The following is a 25,263-nucleotide window of genomic DNA, read 5'->3' on the forward strand; positions in this document are numbered from 1 at the left end:
TCTTTCTCTCTCTGTGTGTTCCGTACATACCAAGCCAAGCCTCACAGTGCTGCGCTTACTAAACCAAGTGGCTTAAAAATTTGCTGCGATGCCGTTGTTCCCAGACCTCTCTGTCTGTGCTGGACTCGCTCTGTGAGGCAGTGCAGTGCACAGATCAGAGCTCTGATCGCAGAGCAGGTGGACAGTGTGAGAGGAGAGACCAAAATCACCTGTTTGGGAAATCTGGAACAACAGCGGAGCAAAAAGAAGGAGGAACAGAGTCACTGTCCGCCCACCCCCCACCACTCTCGTATGCACTCACACATACACACACACTCCCCTTGCCTCTCCCATCTTTCCTCCCTATTTGTCTCCTCCGCTCTCCGATGCTGGTGTGGTGAACAGCAGGACTCTCTTGGCTGAGCTGCATGGAGGCACAGGGAGGGGCAGGGAGCCCAGGTAAGAGCCATTTTCTTTCTTTTTTCAGTGCCACAGCTTTAGACATGACTGTTGCAAAGTGTCTTTTTCTATTTTAAGTGACTTGTGCGAATTGTCTGCTTGCTGTAGTCATGCATCATGATGTTTGCAGTTGAAGACTTGCTGGATGGCTGGACCGTAATTGCTCCAAATGATGTTTTGTCTTATGAGTGGCTAACTGTGGTGTAGGCAAGGGTTAATTACTGATATGTAATATTTAAGTAATGCAGTACTCCATCTATACTCTGTGTAAGGTGGGACCCAGTGTCAGGGGGTTCATTTCTACATTTAACCTTCATGTTTAGCCCATTAAATCACTCTGAAGGGCTTTTTTTATATCTACACGTTACAGGTCAACCTTGGAAAAACTGGACTGATCGAACACAATTTGTGGAACAGCACTGGATGCATATGTCCTTTGTGTAAAGACCATAGTAGCTGTGCTGTGTGGTAGCACAGAACAATGCTTCCAAGCCACTGTATTATTCAAAGGGATGGTGTTCCACTGATGTTATTTACATGCACATCCGACTCTTAAATAGAAAGCCCATGTAGGACAGACTATTTCATTAGCTTTGATGAATTGTACTCATAATATAAAAAGTGGGGCAAAGCCGTGGTGTTGGAGTTGTCTTTACATTAGCTGCCTCTGAACATTCAACCACTATTACTCTACAGTACCTTGGGGCAAAACAATGTTTCTATAAGCCATTATAAGTCGCAATATCAGCAGATACTCACAGCAATGGTATTTCGTTTTTCAAATGGGAGATAACTGCTCTGGCTTTGTTCTACTCCTAAAATTACGTGCAAACTGTGACCTTTGGATATTTGTGTTATTTGTGTATTTGTGTACTGTGATTAACCTGCAGTTCTGAATAAGGAAAAGTGTCAGGAGAGACCAGTTTCAGTGTTAACTATACAATTAGATGAAAACGTAATGAAGCATAGAGAAGAACTGTGTTCTTAACTCATCAAAACAAACTGTCAGAAATGGTCTTAAGAAGGTATGCTAATTTTTCCTGCTTGCAAACGACAATTGATTTATTAAGCTGAGACACTGAATTTGATTCAACTTTTGGCAGTCCTTGAGCACATCGTTCTCATCCTCCCTCCCCCTGGTTCTGTCTCCACATCTCACTCCATCTGCCTGTCTGCTAACTGATCCACAGATTGTCACAGCTGACAGCTCCAGACTGGGGCGGCCACACACTGAAACGGGCACATGTGTGATAGCCGGCTGTAACTTACAATAGTTTCACCTGTGGTTGGCCTGGCTATGATCAGAGTCATCTGTGTAAAACATGTTTTAGCTGTATATGCAGATGTTAATATGTTAAACATCTGTGTCTTGAAAACATTTTCTTATTTTCTCGGCTGTCACTGATGAACCCTGTGACTGGATGGTGGTGGTATTTAGTGTTTGTTTACACAGAGAGAGCTGTTGAAGAAACTGTGGTTTCATTTTGGAGGCTGTGGTTTATGGTACTGTTGAATTAAATTGCATGGTACTGGCACGTTTCTATTATTTTGACCACCCCATTTTAGTCAGTGGGCTAGTCTAAATCATTTTAACTGCACCACAAACAACATCCTCGAACATAATCACAGTTGGATCAACACGCATGACGACGGGCTTTAGTGAAGGACTGTTATGCTAGAATGCATTTGTTTTCACTAGTGTGGCTAATGGATGGATGGATGGATGGATGGATGGATGGATGGAGGCAGTGAGTATTTGCTGAGGATAGTGAGGGAAATGGAAACCAAAGCTGCTGGTCTAAATATTGAACCAACATTTCATTATAACAGCGGAGGTAAAGCCATCAGTTTGTGTGCTCCTCACTGGGGAAATAAATCAATACCCAGCAATGAACACTGTGCTTCTGAGTGTGCAACGAGAATCCATCATGTCCTGCTTTCGCCTCAGCTGTAACACACATTTCAACACATTTTTCATTTGAAATAAGAGATTCAACTGTCTAGGAACATAGTGCAAGTAGAACTGGTACCAGCCATCTGCTCATGCCCACTGGGAGGCTGATTGATACTCCCACACTCTATTGCATCAACTCTGCATGTTATCATGAAATAAGTCTACTAAATTTCTAAATGTTGCACAGGCACATGCCACTCTTCTCTTGCCTTCTTGTATTTTTTCTGAGCAATTAGCTCTGGTGGCCCTCTAACCCTCTAAAAGGAAGCATGTGTAGCTAATGGATTTTATTAAACAGTTTTATCTTTCATCCAACATCCTCTTTTCATTCCCAGTGAGTGTAGCACACCTCTCTACATCTGTCTTTTCCTCCACTCAGCCTTCACATTGACCACACTGTGTTTTCAGATGTCTCAGGTGCACATTTAACCTTGATCAGGTTAAAACGATGTATGCACAATCCCAAATGTGAAGGGATGCTATTTTAAGTACCTTCTATTTTCAGATTTTGTTAATAGTTTGTGTGAACGAAGGCAGAAAAGCATATTACAGAACAATAAGACAAGCAACTGAGAGGCTTAAGGAGTGAGCAGCAAGTTATTTCAGCACTGGTTATCTCAAGCCTTTTCCCTCTCATTTATAATAAAGAAGATTCTTTATCGATCCCCCGCGAGGAATTTCTTCCTCTGCGTTTAACTATCCATTTGTTCACACAGTAACACTTGGAGCATTGACTTTCTACCTGTGCTGCTCCTGGGGAGCAGTTTGGAGGTTGAAGCTTGTTCAAGGCACCTCAGCTATGGACAGCCTGGTGATATAATGGTCCAAAAGCTGCTCCTGATGCTAATGTAGAGCAATGATCCTTTAATCACCATCTACGCCTTTTATTCTCTTTGCTCACTTTCTGTTTCTGGTCTTTGTGTAATAACAGAGCCCAATAAAGACATTCAGAAACTGCTGAAGCCGTCCAGCTCAGGTGACCTGTCCAAGGAGCTGTTCCAGCATCCGTCAGGGGAGGAGGAGGGCACCCTGTCAGGGCACACTGCTAGCCTGCTGCACATCACTGAGAGGAGACGTAAGTAGAGGGGAAAGGGTGAAGGGAGGGCAACATTACGAATGTGTAACAGTGATGAATATTCATTGGCAGTAGAGAGGTGTTAGAGGCTCATTATGGCTGGGAAGTGCCTTGAGCAAAATACCTAATCAATATGAAGGAGATAAGGTAGGAGGGAAGGATATCCTGATCTGTTAAAAAGAGTCTTATCACTGACAATCAATTCTGGATCGATTTGTTTAATCTGGTAACAGATAATGAATCTCATACCCCAGGTCTCTGGAGCACGTAATTATTAGTTAAACACATGCATATAATTTCACACATATACATTTATATATACTTTTATTTATTTTTTTTTAAAAAAGTTGAGGTTTGTGATCTGAGGTCTTGAAACCCACCGAAAGATTTGAGTTATTTGAGTCGCACATTCTGAAAGATCGCCGCACCGCAGCTTCGACTGAAAGGACTCATTGTACATCAGTCCCATAGAGAGGCTTCCCTGTACGTGCCAGACTCTGAGGCCAAAGAAACCCAGAGACAGATACAGGGGCTACATGGGTGACAAGGCAGCCTTTATCTTCTTCACTAACTAAACACTTTAGCAGAGAGACAGCTCGTCCACAGGCTCAGAGTATGTGTCTCTGTGATTTAATGTAACCCATAAAGCTAATGCTATGTGACAAACAGAGAAGTAGAGGAAAGACCAACTGACACAAACATCACATTTGGTTTGAAGATGTACAAAATGGTGTTAATCCTATCTCCCCCCAAAAAGATGATTATGACTGTCATTAGCGTCATTAAGATTTTGCACACACAGCCACAGAATTACACTGCAGTTTCACCCAGAATGACATGTAAACTCCTAGTGCTGCTTTTGTTTTATTTATTTATTTGTTTATTTTAGCAAAAAGAGGACCACAGTTGCTCCTGAGTCATCTGCAGCATTTATTTTTAGGCCCAGAGCAAACAGCCTAATGTCCCAGAAAAGATCAAAATGTTGTTTGGTTTGCAAGAAATAAGTCACAGAAAACAGCAAAATGTAGTACAGGTAGACACACAGATAAATACACAGCTTAATCCGGTGGCTGCTCATACTTTCAGACTGACTCAGACTGACTCTAATAGAATCTGTGCAGAGTTACAGGGGAAAACACGGGAGTCAAAGTTTGGGCGGAGCTTATTCTACTTGTTACTTCTTGATTTGAAAAAAATAACTGGGCCATATTACTGTTTATGAACAACTGTGTTACGTGGTTTTCACTGCATCCTCAGTCATTAGGAGGAGAAAAACACTTACCACAGAATGTGAAGTGTAGACAAACTGCATGTTTAATATATTCCTCAATGGCTCAGTTTCAGTCTATCAGACTGGAGTCTTTATTACAGTGTCAGGCTGCCTGATGACCTCAGAGCATTGATAGGCCAGAGAGGGAGGGGGCTGATACAGACACAACACGGCACATCACCTTATTTCTTCACCCAAACCCTCACCATCCTCCCTATTTGTTGTTCCCTCCTCTGAGGAATTTCATTTCACACACACTGACCACTTTCCAAAAAAATAAAAACATGTTTCAAGGAGAGAATTGAATCACAACACGAGAATATGATTTCACCAGCCTGTATGCTTGCTTAAAGAGGAGGCATTCGTCTTTTACATTTGCTCTGGGCACAAATTTACCAGTTTTTTTCATCTCAGCATGAATCCTCCACTGTCAGTCTTTCCCACTGGCATCTCACAGCTTCGCTGATTGGCTTCTGAGATGGAGGCAGTTGTTTCAGTGTCTGCCATGAGTTCGAAAATGCACTGATCAATTATTCAAGGAAAAAGGGTGTGGAAGAGGAAAAAAGAGACAGGGGAGAGGTGGCTAGAAACAAGCGCAGCAGAATTGGAATAACATTTTAATCAATTGAAAGAAACAGCAGAAAATGTAACGAGTGCTTCATTTAAGAGGATTCGTTTTTTTCTTGTCTATCTATTACCCTTTTTGTTTTGCATGAAGCTTCTTACCTAGTCTCAGCTCTGCCTCTTCTCCCGTGATCATCCTTCTCCGTCTTTTTTGTTCATCTACTCCCACACATTTTTTTATACGTTTATATGCCTCTAGATAGTAGTAAGCAAGACAAAAGGAAAAACAAATGTTCCCAACAATGCTAGAGCAAGAAAGCAAGGAATGTGATAAAAATGTGTTATTTAGGAAAAAAATGGTTCCACGATATTTTTCTCTTTTTCTCTGTTTGTCCAGTTGAAATATTAAAAAAAAAAAAAAAAACTACTATCAAAAAGAAATGTGATCAAAGCTTTGGAAGTGAAATGCATGACTGCAGGCTGCAGAGTGCTGTTTTTTTTTTTTATTTAATAAAAAGAAAGGACACGGTGACTGAAGCAGGATGAAAAACAAAAGTGAATTCAATAAAATTTACAGAGAACAAAAGGTGCTGCTGTATTTAAGCAGGCTACGTTCAAGAACGTTACGTTTATGATGGATTAAATCCATCACAATGGCAACAGTTGTTGCAAAAAGCAACTGAAAAAGTCCAAAAAAAAAGCCCCAAGGAGAAGTCAAAAGCCATGGAAACATGCAGGCAAACAGGTGCACAAACATGAAGGGGGCAGAATTAATGAGGGTGGAGGAAACAATCCCAATGAGGGTGAAACACAGGACACTAAACCAACTGAGAGACACAGTGTGAGGGATCCTGTCATAGTAAAACAGACTCAAATCTGATCTGATATCAGGTTTGGTGTACATAGAAAGCCTCTATGGAAGGTTCTTGTTCATTCATTCTTGTTATTTAACATCCTATTCCTAAAAATATACATATGTTTTTTGCCGTTGACAGTATTTACTGATATATTCATCCATACATCCACTTCTAATACCACTCAGTCCTGATTCATGGAATGATTAAAAATGAGATCAAAAAGAGAGATCCTAAAACTTCTCTGTAAAAACCTTTGACTCTCATATGTGAATTCACGTTTATTCAGTATTCATATTGCTGTTCTGGGCTTATCTAACCACATAGTAACAATTCCCACTGCAGAAAACAAAAGTATATTTGTTTTATTAGAAGTAATTAACTGTTGAAGTTTCATGGTGGTATTTAGTCATAAAAATGTTTACCCTGTTCACCTGCTGCGTCTTGTCTTAACCCCTTAATGAAGTTACACATCTTATGACATGTTTATGTACATTTGTATTCTCCCGTTGTTGCTGCTTCCTTATTTTTCATTCCACGTACCTCCAGGCATCTCTGCTGTTGAGTGTCCTTAATATCTTTCAAACATGGCACAATGACCAACCACTGCCTCGGCATGATGAATAGTCTTCTATAAATCAATATGAGCTCTATCAGGAGGACGGTGGTGCAGGGAATTAAATGTAGCATCAGACAAAGAGCAGCAGGAGAGTGGGCTCTGCTTCTTCAGCCTTAAACAGCCTGGAAAACAGCATGCAACCAACACAGGCTAATAACAGCTTTCAGCCCGTCAAGCAGCCCATCGCTTTCTTCACGGAGACACACCCACAGACAGCCGGTGATGTGCTTCATTCAGACTTGACTTTGGATTTCAGTTTGATATCCAGCAATCCGCAAGGAACTGCAGGCACATCTGAATCTGCTCCACTGCAGTCTCCAGACGTCTTTGTGACAACAATGGCACATTAGTCTGGCTCCGTTACGCTGCATTGTTTCCTAACATGGGTGTTGCTGAGGCAGCCAGATGTTCTTGGATGTAATTTGTGTCTATATTACTTGAGATTTTTGAGTAAATTTAACTTAATACACTCTACATGAAAATTCCAGCTATGGAGGCGGGCTGATAGAAATGATGAGCCAGGCATAATGATATGCACCACATGTGAATTTGACCCCATTTTGAGCAGCAGTAGAGAGTCCCGTCTGCTCAAACGTCAAATGAACAGGTGCCATGCACCCTGGAGAAAAAATGGAGATCACAGTGCGTTAAAGAACTGGCTATTTTCATCTCCACTCAGCCCTTATTCCAGTTCTTCAGTCACCTCCTGGGTCGACACACAGACACTCACCAACTACAGCAGCAAGTGCACCATTTAAGAAATCTACAGCATGTGAAATGTTACTGAAGTAGAGAGAACTTCACAAGAGATGAAGTACAGATAAATAAAGGTAGATAAAAGAGTAAACACAAAGTGGATTTTACAACACCACTGTAAGAGCCAGCTATTGATCTGATGGGTAGAGATTTAAGAACAGCTTCATTGAGTATTGCAAAATATATGCACTCCCTCCCCCACTCCTTTTAAAGAGCGGCTTTTCTACTCAAGCAAAAATGAGTGAGTAGATTCAATATCCAAACCTCTCTACAGACTAAATGGTTGTCATCTTCTCTCTCCGCCCCACAGAACCACTGAGCAGTGTGTCTTCCTTAGAGGTGCACTTCGACCTCCTGGATCTGACTGAGCTGACGGACATGTCTGACCAGGAACTGGCTGAAGTTTTTGCTGACTCTGATGAGGAGAACCACAATGAGTCTCCAGCAGGTAGGTCTGCTAAAATGAAACACATGTTACATAAGAAGGGGAGAGGAAGATGAGCCGTTTGTAGCGCAAAGAAAAAACATCTACATTTCACATAGATATTTGGAGGAAACTGTACATTTAAGGATTATTCTCATATCACAGTCTCATGGAATCCGTACACGTACTCGCATGTTGAAGCTACAGTTTCAGTGCGTAAACAGTAGTTTTTTAAGTGTGTTGTGAAGGTGTGAAGAAAACAAGTTTTAATTAATCAACAACTTCCTTTGTCAGCATATTTTTTCAACCAAGTACATCACTTGATTTTTGATGGTAACATTTAATATGATATTACATAAATGTGATTAAATTAGTGGCTAAAAAGAAATACAATATTGAGTGTCTATGATTATGCACTTGTATTACTCTTGCTTTGGGACGTCATCACACTGTCAAGTGGAGATCTCCTAGAGAAATGAAACCCTTTCGTATTTGTATAAAGACTTGGTTCGATTAGATGTAGGTTAAAAAGCCATCTTCCAGGGTGAAAAAGCTGTTACGGCCTCGTGATAAAGATTATGATCATGGTTAGGTGTCTGGTGAGGAATGCATTATGGCCCAGCAGGGTCTGAAAAGGCCTGCTGAGCTAAATAAGATATGAAATGTCAGGTTACTCATGTTACTAAAACATACACAGCCTGGTCGAAAAAAAGAGCCTGCACCAAAAAAACACATTCTAATGTTTCGTTGGATCACCTTTAGCTTTACAGCAACATTCACTGTGGCATTGTTTCAATAAGAAGCTTCTGCAATGTCACAAGATTTATTTCCATCCAGTGTTGCATTCATTTCTCACCAAGATCTTGTATTGATGATGAGAGAGTCTGACCACTGCTCAAAGCCTTCTCCAGCACATCCCAGAGATTATCAATGGGGTTAAGGTCTGGGCTCTGTGGAGGCCAATCCGTGTGTGAAAATGATGTCTCATGCTCCCTCAACCACTCTTTCACTATTTGAGTCTCATGAATCCTGACATTGTCATCTTGGAATATGCCTGTACTATCGGGGAAGTGGATGGAATAACCTGGTCATTCAGTATATTCAGGTAATTATCCAATAGGAGGCTCGTACCTACAGTTTTTGCTTAATTAAATCCAGGTGACAACTTATTTTTGGCCAGGCAGTGCATCTCTTAGTGTCACAGATAAATTGCCTTGAAAATGACTATTAATAATATCCAGGCCAAGAAAATGTAAATCGTTTTATACTGAAGTGTCATCAAACCAATTCCATTTTAACTCAATTATTCAAATTCATTACACTGGTCTTGTACTGCATATTGCAGAGGTGAGACATTGTGTCACAGCAGCAGGTACAGGAAAAAAAGGCTTACACATCTTTCTACCAATTTGCGAAAGGAAGCAAAATCTTTCCCATGTTTTATTTATGACCTGTGAGCCTCATCCTGCATGTGTGCAGTGATCTCTCTCCTTTGACACGCCCTCCTCTCAGCATGCACACGGCGTTTCCATTCATTTACAGGTCCGGTTTAGACAAGGTCTTGCAAATGACCGTAATTTCTATGACTGGCAGTGCTAATAAAAAGTTTAAAACGCAGTTATTTTCTAAATAATTAATAGACAGAGGTTTAAAACAGTAGGTGTTTGACATGCTTGCACCCTAATTCTGGTTTATGTGACTCTGCTGGTTGAAACGCAAAGCAGTTTATGAAAAACGTTTTTATGATCAGACATAAAATCACTCTCATATTGATCTTAAAATATAATGAATCATTCATCATTTTCATTCATCGTGCACCTCCCTCCACAACAGCATCGTTCTCTTCCTTCTGTTTCTTACTGCCTATTGGTAATAACACAGGTGTGTAAGGCATGTGGTAGTTAAGGTGTGGCATCTGTACTGTATGCTGTGGTTTGCAGCTGTCTACAACGCCACAGCCAATTATTTTAACTAAAGATGTTATTCAGCATTTAGGGCAGATATATTTTTGTGTAAAAATATATTTCCCTTTGCTTCTTAGCAAAGTCTGTGTTAGATTAATAGATAAAATCAGCAGATTTAGTTAAACATTTCATTTGCAGGCAGCTTCAGAACCCAGAAGAAACAAGCTGATAACACTGACATATGCTTGATTACCTTATTTACACATCCAGCAGTCATGGAGCTTCATCATTTAGTGTGTTTGTGTGAGCGTTTCTTAGCTATGACTCATCAAAATTAACACTCCAATTCACTGCGAAGCCTGCAGATACAGGTGACAATCCTGTGTTGGTTCACACTGTGACATTCACGTTACCGTAATGAAAACAGCTTTAAACTGGTTAATAAACAACAGAGTCTGACTTGGCAACATCTGAGCTTGAGTTTAGACGTTACTGTCTTAAGTGAAACACTTTGAGAAAAAGAATCACATATAATCAACCCCTTACCTTTAGTCTTAATGTTAAAGTTCTATAATGACTAAAATGTTTTTTTTTTTTAAGGGGGGGGGGGGGTAACATCACACTTTGCCAGGATTAAGTGATCAGTTTGTTTATTGATCAGTTCCACTAAGTTTTACAGTTTTGCAAAACAGAGATACTCTCATTCCCTCAGGGACAATTAACGATATGAACAGCTATTTACTACAGTATTTCAGAAGTTCTAAGAAGATGTGAGGCACAGATTTACTTTAAGGACAACACTTTACCTTACTTTAAGTCTCTAACAACAACACATTATTTAACCACTATGTGTTACATTATTTTTACCTCCCCACACCATAAATCCAGCAGTACATTTAAACCCACTAAATGAATCCATGAGACTTCCCCTCAGGAGTAGCATGTCTTTCACGCTTCTGTTTTACCTGCATAAATTATGACTAAAAATAGATGAGGCATTTGAGAACACAGCTGAAAGTGTTCAACCTTTTCACATAAAGCATTTCGTTTTGTACTTCTTCCAAAAATACTGTCAACCTGTGAGATCTTTTCTCCATATCTGCCTCAAGTATAAGTTGAACAGAGGAAGGAAAACAATTTCAGAGAGATGCAACCACCGAGCTGCACATAGCGGCTGTATACAAGTTCACACAAAGTCTCCATGATGAAACACATGAAACCAGTGTAATTTTGTTTTGTTTCATAAGAATTTCCTAAGTAGGCAGCACACTGCAAAAGCCCACTGTCTACATAAATATTCAAGACAGGTTATCAAAACAGACAATCATGGAAAAATGTCATCCATTAGCAAAATAGTAGAGCATCTTAAAGATGATTTTAACACGTAGTGTGAAAATTAGTCTTGGATGCTGCCTGAGACTGCCAGGATCAATAGTCTGGGGCTGGATGTGCAAGCGATGCATGTAGGTCTTTATGAATAAAAGTGTCCGTCTAATAGGATCCATAAGTTCAGTCTCTAGGCCAGAGTGATATCTCTCTCTTAGTATTTCACTTTTATAACTGAAGCAGTACTTTTTTTTAATGCATCATTTTAAGTGTGCAACATTATGTCAACCACGCTCAGAAGTGATAAGACTGTCAAGACACTGTGGCATGTGTACGATATGTGTGGGTATGTGTAAGTGTAGTGAATACATTATATCACACGAATGAAATTAATTAAATTTCAAATAGATAGAAATTTCACAGTTGCAGCAGCAACGTACAGGCACTGAACACCACACACACTATATAACAGGAAAAACACAATATACTATACACACGTTATTTACAGAATTATAAAAATGAGTGAATTAAATGATGTAATGAGAGAGGATTCAGTTTGAACATAGATGACTTAAGGGAGAGACGTAAAATCAATAATTTTGTGAAAAAGTTTAATCTTGCGTATGTTGGTCATGTTGAGAGAATTATGTTCTGTGAGAAACTGCTGAGTGCATAAGGAGTTCAGGAGGGAGAGGAGAGATAGGAGAGGTGAGTGGGTTCATGCTAAATGTAGGTTCCTGAATAATTCACTGTCCCCTGCTGGAAACAAGGCCTGGTCCTTAAGAACACTTATCATAACTCCTCCTGCACATTATTTATACATGTTTGTTTTGTTTACTCTGCTGTACGTTTTTTCCCCCAGATGTCTCACGTTACTCTACTTCACTCCAAACTGTTCAAGCTGCAGCTTCAATCCTGACTCCGATTTGATTCAAAATGCTATTTAATTTGTTTTAAATGAAAATCTCTTTCTAGAGAGTCACAGGACAAAAGGCTGATGTCCAGCAGGTCTGCTCTTTGTTTAACTCACAAATGAGCTTGATGAACCATAAAGTTTACCCACAGGCCTCCTATTGTCCACCTCTGGAGCAGCAACACGGCTTCAGATGATGACGCTGCTGTTTGTCTGTTCTGTTGTTTGACTGTTTGTTTGTTTTTCAAATTTAAGTGTTAGAAGTTTATTTAGAGCAGGGAATTATTTTAAGAACATGTAGCGGATGTTACACATGAAGCATATAAGTTTTAGCCCACAGAGACTGCACCAGCAGCAGCTTTCTGTGTCACTCGGTGGTGAATTGTGCTTCGGGAGAAGAACACCACATTTCATAGTCTCTATAAAAGTGTCAGCGACTCCAGCTCAACCCCGTTACTCCCTTTAGGGCTGCTTTAGGCTTTTAATGGCCATACAGATCTTTGATAAATACTTGCCCTACTTCACAAACAGTGGTTGAGCTGTGCTGGGATTAGCATCCACAAATAAATCAAGTGTTGTGTCCTTTAAAGGGGTTGAGAGAGACAGCTGTGTCTTCACAAATAACTTGCAGGAGGATTTAGTTTTTCAGAAATATTACGTTATGCAGCAAATTGAAGAGTGAAGAAGCAAACTACTTGTAGCCGGCAGCACAGCAGCACCCATAGCTCGACATGTTGAGACAGAAAGGGGAAACAGCAAACGGGGAAATACTATTTAAACAGCGGGGAGGTTTATGTGTGCAAACAACCGTTCTGTGTGCGTGCTTCATTTTCTGTTCTTGAATTCTTATTCTTCGGGTCATTAAATGCCACACTGGGATGTGCTGTATGTGCATTAAACAGACAGTTATATAAGTAAATAAAATGAATGGTCATTTTATAACTACATCGAGGCAACAAGCAGTCATCTGCAGGTGTTCGTAGGGATGCGGCAGCAGACACATTCCTGCTGGAGGTCGCTGTCCTTCTCATTAAAAATCGAGTGGAGATGCCATCAATCACCTGAGATCAATATGTCTTTTCATCCTTCCCCTTTTCTCTCTCTATTCGTCTGTCTTTAATGCACATGAAGATATGGAAGTGACTTTGGGGAGATATACTGTGTAAGCCAGGTACTGAGTATGACATTTACTTAGGGGACTTGACAATAGGCCGGCGCTGGCAGTGAAAGGCAGTTGTCAGCTCTACAGTACGTAAGTCATTCCCTATAGTGCAGTTTTAGTTCAGGGGCCACATTCAACCCAGTCTGATCAACAAGGCCAGACCACTAACATAAGAACATATGATGACAACTTCAAATATTCCCCTTTGTTTTAGTGGAAAGAAGTGCTACGTTTACATGTTTACATGTTTACATTTAATGAAGTGCAGTATTACAAAGCATGTAATGAACAACTAGACATTTCTTAAGAAAAAGAGGTGCAATTTCTGTATGTCTCAGTGGTGCGTTATGTCCACAGCTCTTAATAAAACTGTCTGAAACCGCGGAATAGCCGTTACTTTTATTGGTTTAATTTAATGTCTTAATTTTTAACGAAGGCATTAAATTAATAATTTTTGCACTTTAAAATTGATCCCGCCAGCCAGATTAACACCTGTGCTCTAATGATTGGTTCCTGGTTGGTTCAACATCACCACCAAGTGGAATGAAATGGAATTGGTCACAGACCTAAAACTAAAACAAAGAAACAGTTGGTATAAAATGGCAAAGTTTCAAGTTATGATCATTTACAGTAGATATCACAGACATGAGGAAACAGTTTCTTACTTTGAATGTAATCATTGTGATGTATCTGTACTAAAACCTTGATCTTATTTGCTACTTTAACTTTTCGAAGCCTCTCTTGTAAATGTACTTCACTAGAACACTAGAACAACTATTGTTATTTTCAAGCTTTGTTTGTTTCCACACAAAAAAAAACTACCATGCAGTTGCTGCTGTGCACTATTTGCATTTGACCAGACTTTGTGTATTTCTGGTGTTTAGTAGAAAGTCGCTGTGTGTGTTTGCTTCTCAGGTTCCCACCAGCCTGTCCTGCCCAGAGGTGGGTACATGCGCTCCCCCTCGTGGACACGCTGCAGCAAAGTCGAGCCTCCGCGTGAGAGAAAGCACCACAGTGACTCAGACACCGCAGAGCCCTTAATGAAGCTGGAAAGGCCAAAGCAACCATGATATCTGACGTGAGACAGGCGGACCACAGAGAGAAAACCCGGAGCCAGTCACACAGCCGGAGTGGTAACACAAAACGGACCAAGGGGCCTCCATCTGCCACCGTGCACTCACAAAAAAATGTCACTGGTGCTGGTGAGTTCAGGCTGAACTCTGGACACTGTGCTCTGTACCCTAAGAGACGTGCAATATGTACACTCTCCTCCTTTCTCCCTGTTCTCCCTCTCTCTCAAACACACACAAACACATGCAATCGTTGTGTTTTTCATACAAAACTTCTTTCCTAAATCCACTCTGAGCTGCCAGATGACTTTAAGCTTTGTTTCTTCCTTTGGATGACAGACAGGGTATGAGGCCAGCAGAGTAACAGCCCCTTCACCATACCGGCCTGTCAGGGTGGACCTGCACAGCGAGATTAGCACTAAAAGTTGAGTCCACATCGCAAGGCTAGACCTTCTGTGTGATATTCAAACAGTAGGAATCTCTCACTGAGACGTATTGTGTTGCTTATTAGACCGATGGGGTTTTCTGTCGCCTCTAAGTAAATGAACGTGAGAAGAGGATGTGGGTTTCAGTGAGGCTCAGATCTATCGATTCTACTTTCTCCATTTTAATGAAGAATGTGTGTTGTTATTTTAAATGCCTACATAAAAAAAAAAATAATTAAAAAAATCACTTCTTTCACTAAACTGCATTTGCAATACCCTCCAGAATTATTGGCATTTGGTTCAGATGACTCGAAAGATAAACAGACCAAGTAGCAGCTGAGAGCAATACACATTTCCATACACAAACGCTTTTTTTTTTTTTAGAATTTGTTTAGATTGTCTTCACTTTCCTTATCTTTATGGGAAACTAAGGCTGCCACAAATGCTGCTGCTAAGATAATTAAAGTGATCCGAAGGTGAATTCACAGCATAGACAGGTGGATTTGCGTGGATGCCAAACAGACACAACAAAGTGCCAACCATTTTGTAATCACTGTTCAAATAATGGAATAAATTTCACTTTGGATGCAATATTTCTTACCTTTGTCAAAGAAGGGAATAGCTGAGTACTTGATTTATTTGTCGTGTGTAAGCTTGTCTACACCAGGAGTGCCAATAATTCTGAATGCTGTGACATGGATGAATCAAAAGTGGACGGAACGGGGTGGAAGAAGAATAAAGACAAAGAGAAGTTTAATTTACTGTGTGGTTCATGTTGTTACTGCTCTCTGTATCTTATTGTGTACACAATAAACACTACAATACACAAACTATGTTTTAAGTATGAAACATTACACCGGTGCAGATTTACATTTTTATCTTGTACACATGGTGTTGTCTATATAGAGGATAGGGGGGGGAAACAGACCCCAGAGGAAGCCAAAGGTTTCAGGGGCAATTATGACTTGCTTTGTGGAGGTTACTCATCTGCAGAAATTTTAATTTATTTAAATTGCAATTTAATGCAATTTGGAAACAAAAGTGTAGTTTCCATAAATGTGCAAAGTTAATGCAAAGTTTGCATTAACTTTGCACATTTATGGAAACTAAATTGCTTTTTAAGAACAGTAACAAGGCATATCTGTGTATAACAACGTTTTAATACTTGCCACAACAGTTTTTCATGTTTTACTTGTCTTTGTGACACATCAAAAGAAATGGTCATCAAGTAAAAACCATACATAGTCAAGCAGGCACAACACTGCAATATCAAACAGATACACTACTTTCCAACATGTATTGCTGTTTTGTGTCATGCTGGCTGTGGCCCTTAAACCATTACTAGCTACTGGCATAATAATTAAGATACTGATAACACTCAGGTTACAGTGTGTTGCCTCCCTTTAAGGAATAGTTCTCAAATATGTTAAATGAGAATGCTACATGATTTATCATCTAGCTTAACTTGCTTAGATCGACTGACATTAAACATACACACAAAAAAACTTGTTGTCACTGTTAAGACAGTGAGGACTTAAGGTACTGAGAAGAAGACGGCTACACACAAATATGATACAAGCTTTAAAATATGGCAATGCAACTGCATGTGATCCACTATTATATGTAAGGTCTGTAATATGTAATGTGCATAGACCTAATCTCAAAACATAATGAATATTAATTCCTTATAGATGAGAACCAGGTTTAGGGAGGCTACAATGTCTTGATTGCGTAATGGTTTAAAGACAGATTTCAAAGTACATTATGAAATATATCAATCAGTCACAACATTAAGACCGGAGAAGTGAATTACATCATCTAGTGACAACTCAATGTTTTGCTGAGAAACTTTTGGATCTGGCATTTGTGTTGATGTTACTTAGACATGTACCACCAAGACCAGACCACACACCCCCACCCCATAATAATGACACTCCTTGATGGCTGCAGACATCCACAAAACATGAACAACAGAACAAGAACACCCCAAATTGATCAAGTATCTGAGGGATGATCCATGGAGGCCCCTCCCCTCAACCCATCGGACCTAAAGACCCCGACTACCAACACTGGACAGGAGATGCTGATTCTCCACTCATACTCACACTCACACTCATATTAAATATTAAGTCTCAAGTACAAAGGAGGTTTTAATGAAACTCCGACTTGTCTTAATAAAAGTATTGATTAATTAACTGTCTTATCGGTCCCTTATGCTCATACCAACACAATGTGCTGGCTAATACATAAATTATTTATAACTTAACTGTTTATTTGTAGTCTAAATAATTGCACTAGAATGGAGTAGATGGCTCATCTGGCAAAATGTAAGCTACCAACTCCATTTTTACAGAAAAATGATAATCAATAAAAAAGAAAAGTGCACATTGCATAAAGACCTGGACGAGGCCTGGCTTTGAGGCTGTCAGTGAAATGAACCATGGTCAGAACTTTTCAGACTGGACTACAAGGCACATAAAGAAAAATAAATGTAGTGGAATATTCCCCTTGATCCTTCATCTACAGGTAAAGAGCTGATTTGTTGTGCTGTTTTTCATCTCTTCTGTTCTTGTTCCAGTCGTTCATTCCTTCGTGTAATGATGTGTCTCCTTCTGACTCCTCCAACCCTTCAACAAACTCTTCATATGAAGAATTGTCTTGAAAGGGACGAGGTCCGAGCAGCTCCATCAGGTCAGCCCTGTCTAGGAAGTCTTTTCGTAAAAGACGTTTTGCCACCTGTAATATATGACCAATGAAAGTAAAGAGCACTTTATTCAGTAAATTATATCAGTTTATATCCATTTATATGAGTACCACTTCTACGCATTCTGTATTCCTGATTGCAGACTTTAAGATACTAAAAGCGTATTTACACAAAATGTCAATGAGCTGCGTCACCCACTTTTCTCTGGCTGTCTCTGACATGAATCTCTACAAAGTGAAAATAAGTCACACCTTATCCACCATTTCTTTCTTCTCCAGGACGAGCTGAAGTGTTCGTTGGAAGGCAGCATCTATGAGCGAGCGGACCTCCTGGTCTACAAGCTGGGCTGTAGATTCACTGAAGGGCTTCTCTGTTAGTCCGCTGCCCTGCTGAGGGAGGTCAAAACAAACCTGACCCACTGCCTCATTCATCCCAAACTGCACAACCTAAAATTATGAAGAGAAATGAAATAGAGAACTCAAAATTTATACAGTCTAGTTGTTTTTTCTGGGTAAAAACTGGTTTGGTTACGACAGAATTCTTTGGATACTTTAAACTATACCTGTGCATAGGCTGACTGTGTGACTTTCTTGAGGTCATCTTGTGCCCTGGTAGTGATCTGATTAAAGAACACCTGCTCAGCCACTCGACCGCCCAACATCATGCACATCCTGTCTAACAGCTGGTTCTGGTTGAAGAGGTACTGTTCCTTGGGGAGATACTGAGCATAACCCAAGCTACTCCCTCTAGGAGCAATGGACACCTGGTGGAGTACATCAGTCTGATTATAAAACTAATCAAATGCAGATAATAGAGTCTGAGAGGGAATGGACTGTATACCTTTAGTAGTGGGTCTGCATGTTGGAGGAACCAGCCAACGACAGCGCGCCCTGCCTCGTGATACGCTACGGTAGTTTTCTCAGGCAGTTGCAGACACGGAGTCTTTTTCTCCAGACCTGAGGACATGTAGGATGCCTTAATAAACTAAACAGTGTGTGGATACAGGTAAGAGAAAAGTGACCTTGGTTCAGTCACCACACTTTTTATATGGAGTAATAATACGTGAAACATACGTGAGTATAGAGTCACATCCTCACAGTATGGCAACAATACTTTTACATATTCCTTATTATAATATTATATTTCCTTATTATATATTATCTATATTTTTATATATTGCACTCTTGTATGTCCCATTTTTCCTATATTTTGGGATCCTTATATAGGTTTACACATATTGTATATATTACCCCGTATATCACATCTATCTATCTATCTATCTATCTATCTATCTATCTATCTATCTATCTATCTATCTATCTATCTATCTATCTATCTATCTATCTATCTATCTATCTATCTATCTATCCATCCATCCATCCATCCATCCATCCATCAGTTGTGAAGTGTGTACCCGTGGTTGTTAAACTCACCTCCAGTCACTCTCTGAATTGCCTGCTCAAAGTGATTAACAGTGATGCACTGGTTGATGTGGCGTCCAGCTATCAGAGCAGCCTCATTACACACACTAGCGATATGAGCTCCTGAGACACACAAAGAGAGATTACCATAAATATGTTTTGTGGATCCACTGGCAACTTGATTGAACACATGTGTGACCTTCCTGTTCTCACCAGTAAAACTTGGGGTTAGTGCAGCTAACTTCCTGGCCAAAGCCTCCACATCTATACTGGAGTCCAACTTTAGAGGTCTCAAATGCACATTAAAGATGGACGCCCTTCCTTTTATGTCTGGAGGGCCTGTGAAAAAGACAAAGCAAGCATTCAAGGATTTTAATATCATGTGTGCTATGGGACATCAAGCATGCACCATTGTGAGAAACAGTCTTGGTAGTAATATTTTAAACATGAAAGCTGGGGATGACAGAGGTTGGAGAGTGTGTGAAGAACACATCCAATTAACCAATTAAATTAATTAGCCTGACCGGCAGCTGTTTTTTTTTTTTTTTTTTTTTTTCATGACAGAAGACAGACTAAAGGGAACACAGGAACCGAACAACACAAAGAGGAGCAGTGTGTCCCTTCTCTCCAGTTATCTAATCGTTCTTTGATTAGAAAGCCACTCTCTCTTTCTGACCCAGTCCTCTCTGTCAGACAGAAAACCGCACACCCACCATGTGGTGCTGGCGTTAAGTAAATTAGATCTTAGCAAGCAGAACTAGATCAAACGAGATAACCAAAGACAAAGGCCTGCAGTTCACAACACATGCTTCTGATGACATACAAACTCAAAAGACAGGAAAAACAGACTTAAATTAAGCAGCATATTTTATGCAAAAGTGTCAAAAAGGTCAAACTAAATCTAAAGCAGGCAGCAAAAAAAATAAAGTTTGTGTCTGAGTGTGACTGAACATCAGAGCGGATGAATTGATTTAAGTGTGCAGGGGTAAATAAATGAGATGGTAATACATGTGTGCATCAACGTGTTTAATAAACCACCAAAGATTCAACTAAGAGCAAGAAATGCAAAAGAGGCAGCCCTCAGATGAGAGCTTACCTATGTATATATGTCGATCAAAGCGTCCAGGCCTCATCAGAGCTGGATCCAGGATATCGACTCGGTTGGTCCCAGCTAAAACGATGACGTTAGTGCTACTGTTGAATCCTGTCACAACATTTAGCATAAAAAGTGAAATATTGCACCATGAATGTGGAAAAAGCTGAAAGGCTGAAAGAGATTACATGATTGCCCACCGTCCATTTCCACCAGCAACTGGTTCAGGGTGTTTTCCTGCTCTCTCTGGTCCACACAGTTCACGCTGCCTCTCTTCCTGCCAACGGCGTCGATCTCGTCAATGAAAAGAATGCAAGGGGCATTTTTTCGAGCTGTGGCAAACATGTCTCTTATCTAATGTAGGACGGAACAAAGAGAAGTCACGTGGATAATGACATTTAGAAATATATTGTGGCTGTCGATTGGATGATTTATACAGTGTTTACCAAACAGGACATGATTCACATGGGACCAATCATTCAATTTCAAACAATTAAGTGTTGAGCTCGGGACTGACCCTCGCAGGGCCCACGCCAGCAAACATTTCCTGGAACTCAGAGCCATTGGCAGTAATGAAAGGGACGTTGGCTTCTCCTGCAGTGGCCTTAGCTAGCAAGGTCTTCCCAGTTCCAGGTGGCCCAGATAACACTGCACCCTGAAAACAAAGGCGTTGCTTACAGTGGTAGTACAGATCAGATTACTAATGTGAGGTATCACATAATGAGCATTAAACCTGTTGGTATTGTTCAATAGCAACAATTCCACCATTATAATAATATAACACACCTTAGGGATCTTGGCTCCCAGAGTGTGGTACTGATGTGGGTTCTTCAAGAAGTTGACCAGCTCCAGGATCTCTAGTTTGGCCTCGTCACAGCCTGCAACATCCTTAAAACACACGCTGATCTTTTCTTTAACAATCTTGGCTTTGGATTCACTTAGTTTGAAAGGGTTTCCTTTCCCCATAGCTGCTGGTCCTTGTCGGATGGCAAACAGTAAAAATCCAGCCAGAAGTAAAGTTGGTAGGGTATTTAAAAAGAACGTCCTACAGGTAAAAATTAGAGCCTCAATGAGCCCAGGGATCCACAGAAGCAAATGAATGATTAAGATGCAATAAAAGTGGCTTTAATATTAAAGTCATATTTTCTCACCCGTCACTTTCACTGCTGTAGAGTATGGGTACTCTCTGTGTGGAGTCCTGACCTATTTCCTGCTGAGCCATCTCCAGGTTATGCTCAAACGAGTCCACGCTGCCAATGTTGAACCACACATAGCTCTGAAACATAAACACAACTCAAATCTACAACATGCACAAGGGAGAAGATGACTAATGAAATTAAACGGAAGAATGCAAGAAATCACTAGAAAGAAATTATAAAGATGTCATTATTCCTTCCTCAAAATTAAGGTTAGCGGGCATCATTCAGAAACCAAAGGGAAAGAGAAGATGTGAAAAAAGTAAGAAAACACATCTGTTATCATCTTATCTGTGACAACATACCTACTTTTATTTCTTGTTTTAGTCAGGGAGACACACATATTTCATTGTGTGATCTAAACTGCTGTTTTTTACTAATACAATTAATACAATAAATATCTATCTTACTTGCGCTTTTTAGGAATTCCAGGAAAGTATTTTATTTTGAGCAACAGAAACAAACGTAAAAATGTGTTGACTATACTATAATCACGGTGTCACGCACCACTTCTGATGTGTTCACTCCGTGTGCAGGAAATACTTTGACATATTGTTTGTTGACAACTTCCACGTGACCCACCTGTGTACAGAGCACAAGCACTGTGTGGTCACAAGAGACAAGACAGACACATATTAGGATGATCTAAAACAACATCTGCCACTCTCACCAAGCCTCTGCTCAAGAAGTGATGGACAAAAACCTTCCAGGAGATCTGGACCCCGGTTTCTTTACAGTGAAAGTACAAGAATGCAAAAGCCATGCCTGCTGCACCAAGTGCAAGGTTCTGAAATGATTTTTTGTATGATGGGAAATCGTCCTGTTGGATAAGGAAAGGTAAGGGAGAGGGGAGTTAGTTCAGTAACTAGAGTTAACCAGTTTTTGAGAAAAACGAGGGACTGTGCTCACCCTGCCTTGTACTGCTTTCAACAGCAGGGTGACATATAAAGCCTGATATGATTGTGTTAGAATAAAATGAATTTTAAGTCAACTGCATAACTTAAACAACTTGAGTCTCATCTCATCTCATCTCATCTCATCTCATCTCATCTCATCTCATCTCATCTCATCTCATCTCATCTCATCTCATCTCATCTCATCTCATCGCATCTCATCTCATGACAGAATTTAATGAGAACCTGATGACATGACATATAAACGCCTCACCTGAAAGCGCGTCCACCAGTGGGACTCCTCCTCCTTTTTCCCTCCTCTTCGTCCTTCATTACAATCATCATCTGATTCCCGCCCTTCTCTTCCGCAAAGCTCTTGATCTTTGGCCATTTCATCTAAACAAAAACAATCAACCAATCATCCACTGCGGCAGAGCTGAGAAAACATTATTTACATGGTTGCAGCTATGAAATGTGACACATTTTTTTCACCTCCACCTGACCTGTTTGAATACAGTAACAGAAATGATGATGTGTCTCATGCTCTCAGTTTACTTGGACTCGTTTAGCTTCATTATGCAACGCAACAGGGTTAGGAGATACTCTACCTTGTGGTGGTTTGGTTGAGCTCATTACCCGAGTGAGAATGAAACTGTGTTGATATAATCCTCTGCGTCTCATTTGGATGTATGATGTCTTCTGAAATAAAGATGCTTTATGATGAATAGGGCAAAAACATAAATTTAAAGAAGAGATAAACAGCAGAAGATTACACCTATGGAAAATGGTAGAAATAATATTGTATCCACAGCTGTTGTAAATCACTCATGCATTCATGTCACATTTAATTTAATTTTATAAATTCATTACAACCCTGTTGGAGATAACCCACCCATAACCCTACATGACATGGAAAACCTGCCGTTAAATTCACTTGGCATTTACATCCATGTCTGGCTCTAACAGACAATGATTCAATTATTATGAAAGCTTTAACTAAATTTAACTAAAATGATTTTAACCATGCAACTGCTCTAATCAAATAACAAGAAAGAAAACATTTTTCTATGCCAGCTACAAATAAAATATATGACCATTTAAAAAGTTATTACCAACGTTTATGCATCTGTTACTTTATCATTAACAGTTTATTACTATACTCTGTTAATCATACATATCTGACCAACAGAGAAATCGTGGAGGAGCTTAATTAATTAAGGGAAAACTTAATGTGTGGGATTTGCTTTTATCTTTTGTTCAGTTCAGGACAAGTGAAGCTCCACCTCTGAAAGGAAAACATAAATCAAACAATAAGCTGTATCTTAAAGAACATCCGAGCTTCCTAAAGTTGCTGGGACACAGTTTCCATCTGGACCTCTTCTTCAGATAAAGATCAAGTGAAAGTATTCAATCTGGAAGTTCATTTTCTCTGCTCCACTGACTATCTCTGAAACAACTCTTCATTATGTAACTCGGCCCAGCCACAGAACCAGTATTCCATCGTACTGTGAAGGAAAAACAAAAAGAAAGATAATCTCCCGTTTCATCAGGTCCACTATATCTATCAGTTTCATGCACATATGTTGTTTTAAACAATAATTATGCATAAGCTCTTCCCTTATCTCCCCCACAATAAGTGAGACACACCCCCTCCAAAAAGAACATTATGGGACAGAGGAAACCTATTTATAAACGACATTATCTTCCATGAGAGTGCAAACAACTGAGGAATGATACACAAACAGTGCTGCACTTTCTTTGTTTGTTTAGAGGTTTCAGAGGTTGCAGCCTGCACTGATGGAGACTGTCATTCCCACGATAGACCTCCAACACAGTTACATGGCTCATGTCCCTAACCATGGATAATCAATTGGACAAGGGGAAGGAGTTAGGATTTCTGTGGCTTGAGACAAATTATTAAAAATCATTCAAAAAAACAAAACAAACAACAACAACAAAACAAAAAAAAAAATGCATATTATTAACAAAAAACACACAATAACAAAAACTTGTCATTACCGCCGTGAGTGACCCGCTGTTACAAACGGTGGTTGAAATAGTTGACAAGTCTCGGCTCCACATCCGAACCGTCCGGACCCGGTTCCGAAAAGGCCGGACACTCAGAGACAGGAGAAGCATCCCGTCAGCGGCTTTGGTGCAGCTCTCTGTCTGACAGACTGTCCCCACTGTCCACTGTCCGGCAAACCATCAAGATGCACCGGGTGAACCCAACACCAATTATCACCGTCGTCTCGCGATGTTTTGACCGCAACAGGCGCATGGATGCTATAATTTATGACATTATTTTCTCTTTGACATTGTTGACTTTAATTTGTTTCCACAGTTGGAGGAAAATGCATTTATTTGGCCATATTGCATTTTATCAAGAAAATTACATAGGTTTACATTTACACAAACTTGCAAACCCTGTTACTTTCTGAATAATCAGAATTAGAAAAAAATATATTTATCCCCGAGGGGCAGTTAGGAATTTAGCTTGATTATATAATGTAACAGGGTTAAGAGCTCATCACCCGAGTGAAATTGTGTTGATATAATCCTCCGCGTTATTTGGGTTTGATGTCTTCTGAAATAAATGTACTTTATGATAAATATATTAGAACAGAAGGCAGAAAACAAATTTAAAGAAGAGATAAACAAGATAAGACTACACACATGTAAAATGGTAGAAAATAATAATAATAATGTACCCGAAGCTGTTGGAAAACTCACTTAGCAATTAGAGCACTTTACTTGTTATGTCGTATTACTTGCAGGATTCCACAAATTGTCAGTTTCTCCTTGAAATGAAATATAAGTATAGTAAACATGAAGGCTAAATAAGTGCTAACAATGATAACATGGGTACATTTTGGAGAATAATGTTGATAGGTGATTATTTTCGCCATCAGTTGCACAGGGAAGACAAACTGTCCTCTATTCCACTTTTGTTCCACGGCAAGAGGGAAAAGCATTTAAATAAAATATGATAAACTTCATCATCATTTAGACAATGCAACGTTTTGAATACTTACAGCTGTGGACACACGGACAATTGCCTTTTTCTAATAGGTATCAGTTTGAGAGCAATACCATGGGACACTTTTATCAACAGGTGGTGCCTTCAGTTTAACAGGAATTATTCAACAAGAGGGAAATGTATTTAGTGGACCACACTATATTTACATACAAGATCTATCCA

At 39.9% G+C, this 25,263-nt stretch overlaps 2 protein-coding genes across 3 annotated transcripts; one reads left to right on the plus strand and one right to left on the minus strand.

Annotated features, from left to right (window-relative positions):
• Positions 1–22: 22 nt before the first annotated feature.
• On the plus strand, positions 23–15,511 carry dbndd1 (dysbindin domain containing 1). Its single transcript, XM_047581622.1, has 4 exons — positions 23–438; positions 3,324–3,467; positions 7,841–7,978; positions 14,175–15,511. The coding sequence occupies exons 1-4, from the start codon at positions 408–410 to the stop codon at positions 14,327–14,329; spliced, it is 468 nt and encodes a 155-aa protein (XP_047437578.1). The 5' UTR covers positions 23–407; the 3' UTR covers positions 14,330–15,511.
• Positions 15,512–15,885: 374 nt separating this feature from the next.
• On the minus strand, positions 15,886–24,267 carry LOC125005949 (AFG3-like protein 2). 2 transcript variants are annotated; one of them, XM_047581620.1, is made up of 16 exons: positions 24,081–24,267; positions 22,670–22,760; positions 22,336–22,457; positions 21,839–21,988; positions 21,676–21,750; positions 21,124–21,248; positions 20,759–21,017; positions 20,490–20,627; positions 20,173–20,326; positions 19,976–20,083; positions 19,093–19,218; positions 18,892–19,002; positions 18,299–18,414; positions 18,021–18,221; positions 17,710–17,904; positions 15,886–17,490 (listed from the first exon to the last, which is right to left on the minus strand). In XM_047581620.1, the coding sequence occupies exons 1-16, from the start codon at positions 24,198–24,200 to the stop codon at positions 17,275–17,277; spliced, it is 2,307 nt and encodes a 768-aa protein (XP_047437576.1). In that variant the 5' UTR covers positions 24,201–24,267; the 3' UTR covers positions 15,886–17,274. The 2 variants fall into 2 exon arrangements, with proteins under 2 accessions (XP_047437576.1, XP_047437577.1); XM_047581621.1 differs by lacking the exons at positions 21,676–21,750; positions 21,839–21,988.
• Positions 24,268–25,263: the final 996 nt, after the last annotated feature.

This window comes from Mugil cephalus, chromosome 3 (genome assembly GCF_022458985.1).
Source record: "Mugil cephalus isolate CIBA_MC_2020 chromosome 3, CIBA_Mcephalus_1.1, whole genome shotgun sequence".
In the NCBI taxonomy this organism is placed as follows: domain Eukaryota; kingdom Metazoa; phylum Chordata; class Actinopteri; order Mugiliformes; family Mugilidae; genus Mugil; species Mugil cephalus.